Source organism: Siphateles boraxobius, unplaced genomic scaffold, assembly GCF_051911475.1.
Source record: "Siphateles boraxobius isolate OS27281-9 unplaced genomic scaffold, OSU_SipBor_1 22, whole genome shotgun sequence".
Lineage (NCBI taxonomy): Eukaryota > Metazoa > Chordata > Actinopteri > Cypriniformes > Leuciscidae > Siphateles > Siphateles boraxobius.
In genome coordinates this window covers 26,410,940-26,429,257 of record NW_027508833.1, presented here as the reverse complement: position 1 = coordinate 26,429,257, position 18,318 = coordinate 26,410,940, and the positions used below count along the sequence as shown (strand labels likewise).

At 37.6% G+C, this 18,318-nt stretch overlaps 1 protein-coding gene across 36 annotated transcripts in view; it reads left to right on the top strand.

Moving 5' to 3' along the window:
• ank3a (ankyrin 3a) overlaps positions 1 to 16,737 on the top strand; it is a 132,542-nt gene extending 115,805 nt beyond the window's left edge. For 9 of the 36 annotated variants that reach the window (XM_077239332.1, XM_077239345.1, XM_077239343.1 and 6 more), the window contains 10 exons: positions 84 to 158; positions 694 to 825; positions 963 to 1,043; positions 7,941 to 8,031; positions 8,741 to 8,921; positions 9,218 to 9,298; positions 9,787 to 9,870; positions 10,162 to 10,317; positions 12,924 to 13,007; positions 14,666 to 16,737. In XM_077239332.1, the coding sequence (XP_077095447.1) occupies positions 84 to 158; positions 694 to 825; positions 963 to 1,043; positions 7,941 to 8,031; positions 8,741 to 8,921; positions 9,218 to 9,298; positions 9,787 to 9,870; positions 10,162 to 10,317; positions 12,924 to 12,986 (944 nt within the window). In that variant the 3' untranslated portion in view covers positions 12,987 to 13,007; positions 14,666 to 16,737. Of the gene's footprint in view, positions 1 to 83; positions 159 to 693; positions 826 to 962; positions 1,107 to 6,992; positions 8,032 to 8,740; positions 8,922 to 9,217; positions 9,299 to 9,786; positions 9,871 to 10,161; positions 10,318 to 12,923; positions 13,008 to 14,665 lie in introns of all 36 variants that reach the window. The other 27 variants (XM_077239359.1, XM_077239363.1, XM_077239361.1 and 24 more) reach the window with 9 other exon arrangements.
• The last annotated feature ends 1,581 nt before the right edge of the window (positions 16,738 to 18,318 follow it).

Genomic DNA, 18,318 nt, shown 5'->3' with positions numbered 1-18,318 from the left:
GGCCAGAAAAGAAGGACTTCATCTGGATTTTTCATTTGAAGTGAATAAGTAACATGTTTGTAATGTTCTGTATGTCATGACAGGTCCGCAGAGTCCCTGTGAGAGAACAGACCTTCGCATGGCCATTGTGGCTGATCACCTGGGTCTGAGCTGGACAGGTGAGGCTCACTATGACTGACAAATTATGACTGAGTTTACATTCCACTTAACATTGTGCTAATTATTTATTATTGTCCTTTTGAAACTTGAAGTATTTAAGAAGGAATTAATAAGTTAATAATTGATAATTTGATAACTAATAATCAAAGGAAAACAATCCTCAACAATGCACTGCTGTAGTGCCCTCTTGTGCCTGTGCGTGGTATTGCAGCGCAGTCCTGGATTTTTTTAAATTCAGATTTTTCATTGAAATTAAATTACATCCATAATTCTTCACATCTGACAACATACTACTTCGCTGTATATTCATAAATATCTGATTCTGATTACATTTTCAAGTGTTTACTTAAAGGTCAGAAACAGGAATTCTTCAACAAACTCAGAGCACAGCAAATGTTGGAGGGCTAAAAAAGTTTTAGCATTTTTTATTTTATTACTAATTTGTCTTTACATCTATCTTCCTTGCAGTCTGTGCAGAGATGATGCTAGTTATATGTTGCTAGCTATAATATGATGTGTTTTACTATTCTATAGAGCTGGCTCGAGAGATGAATTTTTCTGTAGATGAGATAAACCACATTCGCACAGAGAACCCAAACTCTCTCACAGCCCAGAGTTTTATGCTCCTTAAGAAGTGGGTCAGTCGGGATGGGAAAAACGCCACAAGTGAGAATCATTTTCTATCCATCTCTCCTGGCTTGTTTTTTTTTTTTTTTTTTTTTTGCTTGCTTTCTTATACTGTGAAGTTACTATACTATCTTTCTTAACCATATAAAATTAAGTTACTTAAATTTTTTTCTTAGCGGATGCACTGACGGCGGTCCTGACTAAAGTGAACCGGATGGATATTGTGACTCTGCTGGAAGGGCCCATATTTGACTATGGTAACATTTCAGGCACCAGAAGTTTTGCAGATGATAGCGCTGTGTGCCAGGAAAAGGCGGATGGTAAAGTTTAGCCCCATCTAGCTGACCCCAACCACCCCCCACCCGACCCACCCCCCCCCCCCCCCCCCCAAACCATTCCTTTATTATTGTCACCTGTGTTTTTTCCTCCACAACCTCCCTGTGCAGTTTGCCAAAGTGTTAATCACAGATGGAACACAAATAGTTGTTTTTTTTTTTTTACAAATAGTTGTCATTCTAATCTTGTACTTGAAGTCTACATTCAGACATTGCCTTTGGCACATTTATATACGATCAGATCACAAGCATCTTTTTAAAGGCCCCAATCACACACATAGTGTGTTGAATCACTTACTATTCTCTTATTTTAAAGACTTTCTGTATTCAGAGACTCTTCATTTCTATTACCCCTTTCCCTTCCTCCCAACACCATATGCATGGACCTGGTTTGAACATGCATGTATATGGTCATGTAGCGTGAAGCAATCACAGCATGATGCTTTGCCTCAAGAAGTGTAGGAAAGGGCCGTTCGAAACAGTATTTTCCTGTTACACATGTACACACTTTTCTTACAGTTTTAATGAATGCCCTAGAGAATATTGCCAGTGGAACATAAAAACAAACTGTTCTCATCCATGACATTAATTCTTTTATTGAAAGGACAGGAAAGAGTTACTTCTAAACCAAATGCATGTTGTTATCAGCTGTATTATGATGAAGCTGTTTCTATATTAGTTTGTATGAGTGTTATATACCAGCTGTTTTTTACATATTGGACCACAGCGCATGCCTCAGCTAAAAGACTCAGCTGTCCTCTACCTCTCAAGCTGTCGATCTGCTTCCTCCTCCATCTATCCTTCTCTCCTCTCCTCCCCTGCCCTGGAGCAAGGGATAAAAAGAGAGAGGGGAAAAAGAAGAGAAAGAAGGAGATCATCCTTCTCTCCGTAGTCGTCTCCTCCTGACAATCTCCTATGCCCCCCTCTGTCGGCTACAAAATGACATGTCCTCTCCTCTCCTCCAGTACAGTCCCTCATTTCCCCCCCTCCCAGACCCCCCGTTCTCATTCACAGTCTTTGTCATGTCTTTCTAACTTATGTTCTTTTTTTATTTCTTTTTTTCTGTCGCCCCATACTCCCAATGCTCCATCACACAACACATACAACTGTATCCTGATGTGGCCCAAGACTCATCATCCAGTTCTATCTTTCCATGTGCTCCTCTCAAGTCTTCCTTCTCTCTCTCCTTCTCTTGCTCATCTCCCATTTCCGCTCGTAGAATTTGTCTCTCTCCCTCACCCTGCCATTCCCCTCTCCCCTCTTTCTCTCCCTGTGCATCCCGTTGCCTGTGTCTTGCCTCCTTCTCCCCACCGCACACGCCATTACCCCCTTGTGCGTGCTGTCACTGCCCCTGCGTGCCCCCAGGACCGCCCCTCACAACTCCATCGCTCTGTCCCAACTCCTCTACTTTTGAGCTCTTCATCTGAAGAGACATAATTATCCTCATTTTTGTATAGCCAGATTTTGAGTCCTCCTCATATTGAGTTGCAACACACAGCTTGACTATGACTAAAGCCAGGTTTCCATCCAAGTTTTTTTCTTTGCGAAAATGATTTAGCGCTTCAAAAGGGTTACCTATATAGCTGATGGAAATGGCAGAAGTTTAAAAGAGAATAGCAGAGCTGTAGTTTGCTAAATGAACAGCATCTACTGTTAGTGGGGATTGGTCAGGAGTTATTCAATAAAGTAGTTTAAATTATACACACCTTGTAAGCGCGTATTATCTTACTCTAGCCTGGAGGAAACTCAGACATCGCTGCCATCGTTCAGCCTTTCATATTCACCTCTCACGGCATGAGCACGCACGCATGTTTTCCATCATTGAAATTGATCTGTTTATTTGAGCGTCAAGTTTATAGATGTATCGAATCCAAGGAAATGATTGTCAGCTGGTTCCGATCAGTGGCCGATCATTTGGAGTTAGAAAGTATAATGCGTGCTGTGGCATTGTCAGTATTTAGTGATTTAACCTCAGATACAGAATATGTTCATTCGCTTTTTACAAGCAGATATTGTTTGTTACCACGACAAACGCTTGTGTACATGTTGAACGTGTTTCTAGTATGTAAAAAGTACCTGTACACGTAAGAGTCTGTAAGATCGCAAGAAAAGCTTGATGTGTGCAGGTAACTATACATAATTTAAGGCTATTTTCTATTTGTTAAGATAGGAATTGTTGTTGTCAAGTAAGCTTAATTTATAATGCGTCCCCTGTTGCAAGCCTGTGCACACTCTAAACTATCCAGGTGATGCACTGCTCTCGCAGTTGACTCCCACCACCTTTGTTCCGGCAACATCACGATATTAACAAACATTTAAAAAAATTTGGTAGTGGATAGAATCACGATTAATATGTGAATCGATTTCCCCCCCACCTCTATGTGATAGCTAATTGTAGTGTATAATTTCAAAATAGACAGTTGTTTCTCACATTTTAAATATAACAGTCTAGAAAAATAATACAACTGCACCTGTTTCTGAATATTGCTTGATGATCAAGTAGTTATATAAATTAAAAATAATTTAATAGTAGTTAAATAGTCTATATAGTGAAGTACAAAATGAAGTGACACTTGTTAAAAAAAAAAAAGATTATATATATATAAATATATATATAAGGCCGTCTAACTCGATCCAATGGCGGTATTCGAATTAGCAGTGAAGGTCTCTGTGTGTTACTTTCTTTTCTCGCGGCAAAGTATTTTTGGTTAAATTAAATACATTTTGTCATATGTATTTACTCGTTATTTCATCTGACTCCATAAATGAAAAGGCTTTAATGATATCTGTGCTTCATTAAATGTGAGCGAATGTTTTACTATTCTTTTAAACTCTTGAATGAAAATAATGTCAAAGTCAATTAGAATAATCAAATATCACAATTTAATATGTCAGGTAAGTGTATCATTGCAATTTCATGATCAATTCAAAGATAATCAATGCAAAACATCAAATGCTCTAGAACAAAGAGGAAAAAGTTTACCCGACAAGAAATGCGTGAGGCTTGTAACTCTCAGCCTCACGGGCCGATCTCAGATACAGAAAAGGCCCCGAGCTCTCGCTGCATTTCATTATATACCCAGACCTCATTTAAAATCTAAACATCATCCACAGTGGAAATTTACCTGCAAGTCACCATTTGCTAGCAGTGGAAAATTAGCATTCAGTCAAATGGTCAGAAGGTGTTAACTCAAAGACACACCCTCCAGTGTGGAAGATATTTCTAAACTTCCTAAGAACTTTATTACCTTTTGGTTTACTTCTTTGGGAATGAGACATTTGTACCAGTCGCACCGAGATATTTCAAATAATACCAAGCATGTATACAACTCGATGATAATCATTCACATTAAACCATTTAGATTCTTGTGTGAGTTTGGATGATCTCTGCCAGGATGAAGAATGGGGGAGAGAAATGCAGATTAGGATGAGGGAGGTGAGACCTTCGTCTCAATAGTGCATGAGGGGGAGTTCAAATGTTAATTTCCTTTGTTTTCTCAGAGAGTGGCCCTCTCTTAAAGTCCTTCCAGTTTTTCCAGTCTAACATATAATATAGCTATAATATATATAGCCTACAATTTAATAACATAATAAAATTTTGTTTCAAATGGATGAGGAAAATAGGCTATTGCATCTTGAAAATCTATGCAGCTTGTCAAAAATAAAAATGGGACGTCTGTCAAATGAAAGAAGGCTGTTGGAGTTTCCAGTGCTGACAAAAAGAAAGATAAAATACACAAATAACATTACTTCTGTATCTGACTAAATACATTTTTTTATAAAATCGTAAGTCTGTTTTAATTGTATGGTCTGAAGCTGTCCTACATGACTAATGCGAATACTGAACATTTCACTGTACCAATCTTTTTTATGGACCCTAAAACTTTGCATACAGGACAAATGAGCTGCCATGTGTCTAAACCCAATGGTTTGACACACAAAGGAAGTTACATGAACTCCTGACTACTTCACCGTTGTCTTCTGATAAGCTATTTCCTAATAATAGTAGTAATAATAGTTTCCTAATAATAATAATGGCCTATTGTTTGTGAAAATGGTAAGTAGTAAACTGACGAATATCAGTTGTCTCATTACTTTCTACATTTTACAAATATTTGGGATGCGAAAGACAATATAATTTGCGATATACGTGGAAACAGCACTGGGCAGTTATTTTTAGGGATGACATCATTACGCACACCATTTTATTGGAAACAGATTGGAGACTGCAAATTTGGCTAACTTTTTTTTAACGCATATTCACTTTTTTCGATAGCGCAAAAAACTGGATGGAAACTTGGCTTATGAAATTAAGACTGTGCTTCTTTGCAGTTATGCAGCATATGTAATGGTGTCCAACTAACACAAGTAACACCCAATTTTTATTATTCTAGACTATAATGTTAACTCTAATGCTGTACTTTTTTTAAAGGGATAGTTCACCCAAAAATGAAAATTCTGTCAGTAATTACTCACCCTCATGTTGTTCCAACCCCGTAAGACCTTCGTTCATCTTCGGAACAAGAATTAAGATATTTTTGATTAAATCTGAGAGCTGGATCACTCCTCCATAGGCTTCTAAGGGATTGAAACTTGTTCCCCGAAAAGTTATTAAAGACATCATTAAAATAGTACAAGTGACTACAGTGGCTCAATCTTAAGTTTATCAAGCGACATGAATACTTTTTGTGCGCAAAACCCCCCAAATATAACGACTTTATTTCAGCTATTAATTTCCTTCTCTGTGGGCCTCTAGTCAGTTCACTTAGTGTGATTGCGTATTGCTACGTCACACGTAGGCTCACTATTGGCCGACGCTGGTCATGTGTGTGATGCGTGTGACGTACAACACAGACGCACTACGCTATTACACTAGTGAACTGACTCGAGTCCCACAGAGAAGGAAATGAATAGTTGAAATAAAGTCATTATTTATTTTTTTGCGCACAAGTATTCTCGCCGTTTGATAAACTTAAGATTGAGCCACTGTAGTCACTTAGACTATTTTAACGATGTCTTTCATACATTTTCAGGGAACAAGTTTCAATCCCTTAGAAGCCTATGGAGGAATGAGACAGCTCTCAGATTTAATCAAAAATATCTTAATTCTTGTTCCGAAGATGAACGAAGGTCTTACTGACAGAATTTTCATTTTTGGGTGAACTATCCCTTTAAGTCAAAGTTAAACATGAACACACACAGCTCTTTTACTATGGGGAGATCACACGTACATATACACGTACATACCGTTCAAAAGTCTCTTATGCTCACCAAGGCTCCATGTATTTGGTCAAAAATACAGTAAAACTGTAATATTGTGAAATATTAGAATTTAAAATAACTGTTTTCTATTTGAATATATTTTAAAATGTAATTTATTCATGTGATGGCAAAGGTATATTTTCCGCATCATTACTCCAGTATTTAGTGTCAGACTTTTAGTCAGAGACTTTTGAATGGTAGTGTATATGCAATCACAAGCCCTCTGTTTTTGGAAATCTGAATCTGTTTCATTGTCCTTGTGTATTAACTGTGTGTTTGTTGGCCTCTGTGTCTGCTGAAGCTCTGGGAAATTCTGTCTAAAACTTGCATTGGGCTTAGGTGGTTGTCTGTCTACATTTAAATTAATAGTTCACCAAAAATGTACTCCTCCTCATGTTGTTTCAATCCATCATCGTGTGAAAAAAGAACATTTCTACAAAGATTCTTAAAAAAAAAAAAGTGAACCGAATACAGTTTCAAAACAACATGAGGTTGAGGAAATAATCAGGAAATGGTTTACTTCTCCTCTAAGCGTGTGTGTGTGTGTGTGTGTGTGTGATCGTAATTGTGTCCTGTCATGTCCATCCATCTGTGTATCATCTCACCCAGGTTTCCACAACATCCTGGCTCAACTGCAGTCAACTACCAACCCCTACCCCACCAGACCCCCTATCTGCCCCTCTAGTTCTGATGACCTCGAAGCAATCTTAGATCTGCCCTTTGATCCTCCCCCTTATTGCCCCTCCTGGGGGCTAGTGCAGGATAATGAGGACGAGTCTGTCAGGATCACCCCATTCAGACCCTGTGACCTGTCCCTGTCCAAACCTGTAAACCAGCCTCACACTCTCTCTGAAATATCTGCAGAAATTTACACACACATACTCTCCCCTGATCCTCATACACACTCTCAGCTCCCTCCCGACAACCCCAAATGCACAATACAACACGCAGCTGTCACATGTGACCCTGACTCACATATTATCCCTGAGTTTTCTCCACTAGACCATGATGTACCTCCTCTAAACCCCTTGATTTGCTCTGTACCACTTCAGTCTGTCCCAAAAACAGACCAACCCTCTCTGATCGAACAGGACCACAATATAAAGGGGAACCAGGAATCTCAACAAAGGGAACAGAGAGAAGGAAATGAGAAAAAAGAGTCTTTTCACTTCCAACAGAAATCGTCCCCTATGGTGGAACAGACTGACCTAACATACAAGGGAAAAGAAGAGTGTAAGAGTCCCTCATCACCATTATTACCATCACCATTAGAAGAACCAAATGTTAACATGAAGGGACAGGAGAGAGTGACCCTGGAAGAGGTCAAAGATCATGTTTCGTCCCCTTTGCGACCCTGGGCAGAGGTCCTGAGGGAATCTGGCTCAGGAGGAGAGGAGGAGGAGGAGGAAGCCGAGAAGAGACAGGAGCGATTGGAGGTGTCAGGAGGCCACTTCAGAGAGAGGGAGAGGGAAGTGAATGAGGAGATGACTGAGAAAGTGAGAGAGGTAGTGAAAGGTGTTGAACAAATTGAGTCTGAGATGTGCTCGCTCTCCACAGGCTGGCTCACTGAGACATCGAACATTAATGCGGAGCCGCCCACTTCAGGGCGGAGCCATGGGTCAGACTACATGGACAGACAGGACAACAGGTACTTCACTTTACTCAGTTACTATTATGCTCACAGAAACCCATATTTAAAGGGATTATATCTTAAGAAATCAGATTTGAAACTTGATCTTTTGAGTGTGTTTGAAGTACTAGAAAATCATACCGTAACTTTTCCAAAAATACCATCGATTGAGACTAAGGGTGTTTCCACACCTGGCTTGTTGTTTGAAGATTTTCGTTTCAGAACCTGGTGTGTTTTCTCCCTTATTTCGGTTTGTTTAAGCATATTTGAAGCAATTGCGCTCAGATCTCCACCAAAACAATCGCTCCGAGATCGCCTGAACGAGGTGTCTCGGCCCGGTTGAAAATTAATTTTGGGGTGGTTCGGTTGAGGTGAGAAAGCAATCCAACCCCACGGAGTAATGAACTAAGCGTTATCATAATTCATAACGAGAAATATGTTGTGTAAAATGTTGTGTCTTGATTCTGTGAGTGAGCACACTAGTTATAACAGTTAAAAATCAAAGAGCGCCTTTACATCATAAAATGTTGTGTAATTGCTTTTCTCTGTGCATTACAAGAATTCTGTCCCAACGTCTGTTATAGTCTCGTGTAGCGAACTTGTCAGTCCATCTTGATGGATGACGCAGTGGAAACTCTGGTTTTGTTTTTAATTCATTCTTACCCAGTATCATTTCAAGTTATTTGTTCCTAACTTGCTACATTTTTATATTTCAACCCTCTTGCAGTCAGGAGAACTCCAGCGACTCTATGACATCATCATCCAGAGGTGATTCAGGCAAACCTCGACAAAATGGTGAGCACTCCAATGCCATGCCCCGCAGCTCAGTGTCTCAGGAAACAGCCAGTGCTGTGAAGACAGGGGCGGGCAAGCAAGAAGGAGCTTTGATCGCTGAGCACAAAGTCCAGGTGAGATAATCATATAATAGCTGATTAGATAATGCTGCTACAGCCAGTTTAAGTCTCTGCTGCTCCCTTTGCCTCAGTTGTGAAATAACTGTTATGAACTGACTCTCTTAACTTTGTTGTAGTGGAATGAGATACAAATTCATGTTAAATGAAAGTGTGAAATCCTTCACATCCTAATACATGTATTTGCTCCAGAAAAAAGAATACACTAATGACAATTTAGACTAATTAAATGAGAGAACTGAAAACACACAAATATAGCACATATTAAGATGTATTTTATATGCATCCATTAGCAGCGCTCATCAACAGAGACTGGGCTGGATGAAGAGCGTACCGTCACCACCAAAGTGTTTCGTAGACGTCTTATTCTTAAGGTATCCACCTGCTAAACTGCAGGACGGTCAGGTTAAGATTCGATTTTGGTTAGAGTCTGATTTCGGTGTAGGTGGTGGTGTGAATTTGATTCGTCCACTTAGAAACTCAGAAACTCAGTGTGATCTGATTTTTGATTGCATGTTTATTTTTACATCACTTGATTCTTGCTGTGTGTCGTTTGCTTTTTCTTTGTGCTTACAGGTGCTTGGTTTGGGTTCACATCTTTTTCGACATTTTATCTTCTTTTTGCTTGTGTGATATATACACGACACGTGATATATGAGCATACAAGAGTGTGTTTCTGTTCATGCTTTGTGTGATTTTGGTTGGCATGAAGGTTTGTTGGCTCATATTTAAAGTTCCAGCTTTGCTTGCAGGTTCACATGGCTCTGGGTGTGTGGAAACATACTTGTAGGTGTGGTGTGTCGCTTTTGAAGGTGTCCTGGATATGTGTCTACATATTGAACTAAGCGCTGTCTTGATTTAGGGAGAGGAGGCACGGAACATTCCTGGCGAGTCAGTTTCAGAGGAACAGTTTATTGATGAAGATGGAAACATCATCACCAGAAAAGTATCTCCATTGTTCCCTTTGGTGGTTTTTTTCTCCTACTTTCTTATCCATTTCTAATTTGGCGGCATAATTTACTCCCTTAGGTTGCTTGTAGTTTTTTAGCTTTACCTCTTCAGAGCTGATTTAGAGGCAGTGAGACAAAGATTAAATACTAAAAGACATACATAATAAATTTTTCTTGCAGCTCACTTCTCTATAACCTTAACCGATCCTTTGCTGTTTTTCCTCATTCTTTTATTTTTCCATGCCAAGTATTCATGATGACCTCTGACCTTTAATACCCATCCATAGGTCATTCGAAAGGTAATTTGCCGTGTGAACACTCCCACTCCTGAAAACCAGGACTTGGGGAGTGGCATGGGGTCACAGGGAGAGCCTGACACCCTGAGGAAGAGCCATGCCCCCCTGGTCCCTGACATCCACACCCACCTCGCTGCACATGCTGAGGTTTGCACAGTCTGTGTGGAGTTTTTATCTTTCCGGATACTTGCATTTTGACATTATGATACATTTAAAATCTCTTTTGAGAAAATGTATCCTATTTTTTAGCCAATAAAATGCTCACTAGCATGATAATGTCCCACTCTCTAATATCATGGTTCAAATCTTTGATGTAAGTTAACAATACTGTCTGTTTTTTAAAAGAGATACAGTCATGTGAAAAAGAAAGTACACCCACTTTTCTGTTTTTACGTATCAGGACATAATTAGCATCTTGTCTAGAGCATTCAGGTGTGTGTTAACACAATGCCAGGGAGGAAAGACATCAGCAATGATCTTAGAGAAGCAATTGTTGCTGCCATCAATCTGGTAAGGGTTATAAAGCCATTTCCAGACAATTTGAAGTCCATCATTCTACAGCGAGGAAGATTATTAACAAGTGGAGAACATTCAAGAACGTTGTCAATCTTCCCAGGAGTGGACGTCCTGGCAAATTCACCCCAAGGTCAGACCGTAAAATGTTTACAGAAACTGCAAAAAAAAAACCAAGAGTTAAATCTCAGACTCTACAGGTCTCAGTTTACATGTTAAATGTTAAAGTTAGAAAAATCAGAAATCAGTACAATTAGAAAAATACGGGACAAGTATGGCATGTTTGGAAGGGTTGCCAGGAGAAAGCCACTTCTCTCTGGAAAGAACATGACTACGTAGCTTAGGTTTGCAAAGTTGCATCTGAACAAACCACAAGACTTCTGGAACAATGTCCTTTGTACAGATGAGACCAAAATGATGCTTGGCCATAATGCACAGCATCACATTTGGTGAAAACCAGCATATCAGCACAAACGCCTCATGCCAACTGTCAAGCACGGTGGTGGAGGGGTGATGATTTGGGCTTTTTTTGCACCCACAGGACCTGGGCACCTTGCAGTCTTTGAGTCGAACATGAACTCCTCTGTATACCAAAGTATTCTAGAGTCTGAATCTAGTATCTGTCCGACAGCTAAAGCTTGTCCGAAATTAGGCCATGCAACAGGACAATGATCCCAAGAACACCAGCAAATCTAAAACAGAATGTCTGAAAAAGAAAAGAATCAAGGTGTTGCACTGGCCCAGTCAAAGTCCAGTCCTCAACCCGATTCAAACAAACAAATGCCCACCTCCATGAATTGAAGCAATGTTGTAAAGAAGAGTGGGCCAAAATTCTCCACAATAATGAGAGACTGAAAAAGTCATACAGATTTCTTCAAGTTATTGCTGCTAAAGGTGGCTCTACAAGCTATTAAATCTTAGGGTGTATTAGTTTTTCCACACACTAATCTTGGCTTCTCCATTTTATCTCAAATTGTTTAGGTTGTATTGACCTGTTTTTAAGACCAGCTAACGACCAAATGATTTTTTTTTATTGTCGTGATACGTAAAACCAAAAATTCAAAGAGGGTGTACTTTCTTTTTGACTATATGCCCCATTTCATGAAATAGGAAATTCATTAACACAGTGAAGAAAACTGTACTCGAGAAGCATTTCATACACTTCGAAAGTGTGGGGTCAGTAAGGTTTTTTAAAATGTTTTTGAGAAGTCTCTTATGCTCACCAAGGTTGAATTTACAGTAAAAATTCTAATATTGTGAAATATTATTATAATTTGAATATATACTAAAATATAATTTATTCTTGTGATGCAAAGCTGAATTTTCAGCATCATTACTCCAGTCTTCAGTGTCACATGATCCTTTAGAAATCATTCTAATATGCTGATTTGATGCTCAAGAAACTTTTAATAAAAATAATTTATTATTATTGTTATTATCAATGTTGAAATTATTTCAATGCATAATATTTTTGTGGAAAGCGTGATACATTTTTTCAGGATTCTTTGATGAATAGTAAGTTCAAAAGAATAGCATTTATTAGATTTTTTTTGTAACATTATAAATGTCTTTACTGTCACTTTTGTTCAATTTAATGAATCCTTGCAGAATAACAGTATTAAAAATGCATTTCTTTCAAAGAGAAAAAAAAACCTTACTAACCCAAAACTTTTGAATAGTTGTGTATGTGCTGTAATAATAAAACAATAATGAATGCACATGAGGTTATTGGTATGATGCTGGCTTAGTAGACAGTTTTGGATACCAGAAATCCTCAGTATATCCACACAGACTGGAGACCAGAATTAACCAAAAGTATTGCTGTGAATTTGTATGTGGGTTTATTGTGGTTTATTGAGAATTTATTTATTTATTTTTTAAGGACATTATTTTTTTTTCTGTTCATACCGAAACTGATGAAAATGTTTCTTCAGCCTTATCTCTTCTAACCTTTAACTTGTCTTTGCATTCTTTTCCTTCCCTTTTAACCTTTTTTTTGCCTTCCTTCCAGCTCTTTACACTATGCCTTTCCTACAGGAACAAATAAAATGAACTGAACTGATCTATTTAATATTAACTTCCTGTTAATTGTTACTGATAGACTGTTATTAAATGATGGTGTCTGGCTATTTTCAGGGTGATTGTATTGATTCTGAACTATAATTTATTCCTAAAAGATTTGTTGAAGTAATTATCCATCTCTTTGATACAGATTGTTCTCTCTGTTTATGTGTAAACAGGGAGACGTTTCCAAGGCGAGGAAGAAGGAAGAAAAGCGTTCAGAGAGAAAACATCATTCTTAGATGTGACTTCACTATAGACAGGTACAGCGCTTCAAATAGCTATGTTTATTGTTTTTATTTATATTATTAATTATTCTCTGTGCCTCATGTACTACTCAGGGATGGACTTAGTGATGTGGGGCCCTAAGCAAATTCAGGTCTGGGGCCCCAACACACCAGCTAGTATGTGTAATTTTACTTTGTAACCCTTATTTGCTGTCTCAGAGTTTGGAGTTTATTTACACCTTCATAACTTGTCTTTGGGATTGTGAAAATTCAGCAATTAATTAGTCAACCTGAAGTTGTTCTAAAGCAATATTACCTTGTTTATTGAATTACAAACGAATAAATTACACACAAAAAATCATACTTGCACTTGTCCATTTAATATCAGTGAATGTGGCCTTCTACAATCTTAAAAATAAAATGTATCCAAACAATAATCCCATGCAACTCTGAATTCCAAGTGTTCTAAAGGCATATGGTAGGTTTTTGGTGAAAATTAAACCGAAAATGTAATCTATTATATTTAGTCGCTGCACTCCTGTGTACATTCATGCAAGTGCGCAGCTGTTCGCGGCCGCACACACAGGAAAAGCACATTTTGAGAAATCAAGACAAATTAAATCATGGCACGAAACACCTATAACCTCAAAAGCATACTTTTTTCTCTGAGGTGAGTATCTCTGTTGTGAGACCATCAGATTGCTACCTGCACAAATAGTGTATAGTAGGCTATACCCAACACAATATATTATTATTTTCTTTAATTGTAAAATAAATCATCTTAATTACTAACACACTTTAATAATTTGAAACTAAACATTTAATAAGTTTGTTTTTATATAGCTAAGAAAGCATGCCAAGAGCCCACCCCTTAGAATCACTAAATGTCTGTCACTCATTTCAGTTCATCGCAATCGCACTAAGTTCCGTTATAATCAATTAAGCTCTCTACACTCCATTCTGAATCTCTTTATTTACCTAATGCTAATACTTTGTTTACTATAATGAGAGGATTCAAGAGCGTTTAGAACTCAGCACTGAACAAAAACTGACGTTTTGAGTGGTGAGTGGATTCTGACTAACTTAAACACCTCTCATTTGTCATTGCGTTCAGAAATCAACAGATATGTCTGGGATTGGCTACATTGCACAACTCTGCAAAAACACATTGTAAATAGAAACTTGACGCTCATCAGAGCGCAAACATGCAATTGAGCGTTTGCCAAATATGTTTTGCAAAATCAGATGAGATGATTCCCTGGGGCCCTAAGCACCGCTTACCTTGCTCATTGGTTAAGTCTGCCCCTGGTACTACTGTTCAAAGGTTTGGGGTCTGTAAGGTAATTTTTTCTGAAGAATCATGTGACACTGATGACTGGCGTGTAGCTGCTGAAAATTCAGCTTTGCTTCACAGGAATAAATTACATTTTAAAATATATTAAAATAGAAAACAGTTATTGACTCAAATAATATTTCACAATATTACTGTTTTAACAAGTTTTTATGAAACAAGTATAGCCTTGGTGAGCATGAGACTTCTTTTCTAAAACATGAAAAATGTTAGTGACCCTAAACTTTTGAATGGGTCTGTATGTCAAATCATTCCCCATATAACTGTTACATTACAATTAGAGGTCCAATTTTTAGATAACAATTACTTTTATTCTTTTATGGTCTGTTTTGTGTCTCTCAAGGCTTGCAGGTATACGTTTGATCTGCTTCCTGAGCGGCCGGGTCACAGAAGATGAAAAGGGGCATTTGGCCTGAAAAACCGTCTATGGCTTCCACTCTGAATAGCATGGTCTTCAAATAGACAGAACTTTGGCCTATTCGCTTGCGCATGAGCATGCATCACACTGCTGACACACTTCCTGTTCCAAGGTGGTCTTGATCAATTCTACTTCCTGAGATGGGTCATGGCGAATTCTACTTCCTCTCTCTGTTGGGTCCTGTAAAATTCTACTTCCTGTTTCTGGGGGACCTACGAGATTACAGATTTTTCTTGCTGGTTAATACCTATGCTGACCTGGACCATCAGGAAATCAGAAGCTGTTTTGTGTGCCATGAATATCAGATGCATAAGTGAAGGGGTATATTCAAAATACCCCATAAACTTCAAACCGTACGCTGACACAAATTTCCCTGTGACCAAAGATGGCACAAAAGCTCTTTTTCGTGTTTTAGGGGGGAAACAACAATAGATGCTGTTGAACCACACCTTACATTCGCCTTACACATTACCGTGGACCCATGACATCAGGAGGATCCCTGTGTTTTAATTTTTTTTTTTAATTTATAAAACAAAATAAATTATGTGGTTGACTTTTCTGTACATAAATCACATTATGTAAAAATAAAATAAAATTTAGTAGTTAGGTTTTGGCGAGAGCACCGCAAACATACACTTTATAAGTGCTTTCGACATTTTAAAGACAGTGAAACTTCACATGCTCTTGTATAATTAATTATTATAGCAGGTATGTTTGTATATGAGAAAAGTTGGTTCGGTTTTCAGGGGACATTTCCTTAAAATCCTCTGCGAATTTCAACTATTCCCAAAATGGGAATTTATCAAATTCTGTGAAGTCATACAGAGGACTAATATTTTGATGCATGCAGTTCACCTTATTTTAAGAACCTTTTTTCTAAGTTTGCAAAACACTGTATTTAAAAAGACAAATAAGAAAAGACCTTTTCTTGTGTACACATACAACTCTAACATGTCTCGACTTTTATATTCCAAAATGTCACCCTACAGGAGGTGTCCATTGTGTAGAAACGGTTAAGTGTGAAAAGCTCTAACCAGATTGCTTCCTTAGGAGTTCAGTGTAGTGTCCGTTATCATTTGTATGGAAGAGAGTGTCTGCTGATATTAGCCTGAGCGCTGCAAGTATGAGGTGTTCAGAATGTATATGCTAGTTATCAGCATCTCTGTTCAACTATCACTGTATCATGTGTATTGGCTGTACAATGTAGAGGTCTCTCTTTGTCTTAAGGCTGTTTGTAATCATGATAGGAATGTCTTCATTTTTTTCTTTTCATTTTGATTGCTGAGGTTTTGAAGTAACATTTTGGCAATTTGTTTCAGGTTAGGTGAATATTTAACTTTTTCATCTGAGTCACCCTTACATGTATGGGAAGTCTTTAGACCTTTATTACATGTAGATTTAATAGCTTATGTATTACAAATGACACACACTGGATGGTCATTATAATTTAAAGTATTACAAGAAATCTTTTCCAATTTTGAAATTGTGTGATATATTTTAGACCAGAGAGTCAATGTGTTGCAGTGTTCTGCATCGGTTTTAATAACATAGAATTTTTCTTTAGATATTACTTTTTGTTTGTTTGTTTGTTTTGTTTTCCTCTAATAGAGCTCAAGTCTTTTTAGCTTGTGGTGTGTATGGTGTGAAATATCCTTAAGTGTGCTGAACTTGGCTATGGCAATGAGATCTGAAAGACTTTATAAGGAAACTAGGTCATGATGGGGTGTGGTTCTGCTTCCCTGTTACATGTCAATCAAACTGCGGGAGGGACCTGGCATGGTCCAGTGGTTGATTTTGTTTAATATAATATGTTTTCACCTAAGCAACATTTTTGATGTACAATTCTTACAACGAGTGAAGCCATTTAAATGTAACTATAATAGCACTTTGGTTATTAGAGGTCTTCTCTTTTAGAAACTAGCAGCTATGATGCCACCATAATGTTTCAAATGTCTTACAAAAATCTGATTTAAAAATAAACGCTTTGATTTTACAAACCTACTGCATTCTTTTTTTATTTAGTTATTCGACAATCTTTTTCAATCTATGTATTTTGTGCACCACATCATAGTTGAATGTATTATTATGCATGTAATGTGTATCTATGTACATAAATCATAACATTATGATTATTTATCCTCATATTTGAATATGTCTGCAGAGATATGATACACTCTTTATGTAACTAAATATAACTGGATTCATATCTTTAGTTTTGACAGAGTATATGCCCTGATGACTATGATTAGATTTCTTTTTTGTGGGCTACATACAATCTTTCTAGAATGAAGTAGGCCGCTGTCCTTGGAAATGTGTGAAACAAGATTTAGAATTTCTCATGTTGTACCTCAAACAGATGCCAACTTCTCTTTAAACTTTGCTCCATATATCATTACTGAAATCAGAACCATGAAAACAGCTTGCAGAGCAAAACAATCATGATGTATCACTAACATTATGTCACAAAATCTAATTTAACTAAACATGCTTTTTTCCCTGTCTAATAACACTGTTAATGATTACGCCTTTCCCCTCTATAGAAATATTACATCCCTAAGGGTGAACTTGTATATTGAAGACTGACATGGTAAGTCATAGTCAAATAAGTTTATTGGTTTGTTTTTTCTCTCCTGTGTGGTAGAAAATAGTGTTACCAGGCCCCACAGTACAGAACAAGCTTTGACTTGGTGTATTTGAACACTTTATTAATGAATGTCAATTTATTGCATTTGATAACAAAATATCAAAACAAGTAGAATTTACATTACGAACAAATAAAGTTAGATCACATGTGTAGTTCAACCCATTAACTGGTTACATGACTGGACTATATGTTTGACAACCAGAAAGTGAATATTGTAAATATATATGTATATTTATATATATATATATATATATATATATATATATATATATATATATATATATATATATATATATATATATATATATATATATATTAGGGGTGGGCCGTTATCGGCGTTAACGTGCTGCGTTAACGTGAGAATCTTATCGGGCGATAAAAAAAATATCGCCGTTAATCTATTCTCAAAGTTGGGTTGGGATCATGATAAAATAGCCTTTTCGAATATCGTTATATTTTCGCGCAAACTGCGCAGCAGGGTATTTTCCTGTCAGGGACACAAGGTGTATACTTTTACATTTTACGTTGGGCGATCGTTCCTCTCGTTACTTTACATGTTGTTAAATGAGTTTATTCCAAGCGCGCTGTATTTTATTGGCATGAGCGATGTTCAATTTACAAATGAATCACTCTTTTGGTTCGATTCTGTTGGCAGATCTGTCTAAATCGTTTCGCGAATCAGTTCTGTTCAGTTCCTCACGCACCGAATCGTCTGAAGCGCGTTCAATCACACTCGACACGGAGTCGTAACAGGAAGATTTAAGAACATCAAGAGCTACAGTTTAGTCTAGTGAAAGCAAATCTGCAAATGCATCATATTTTTTGCCAGCGATAAAGATCTTTATTAGTTGAACACCTTCGTAAGACTTTATCTGTCTGACCTGTCTAGACTAGACCTGTCTGTGAATGAATGATTCCACAGGACGATACATTC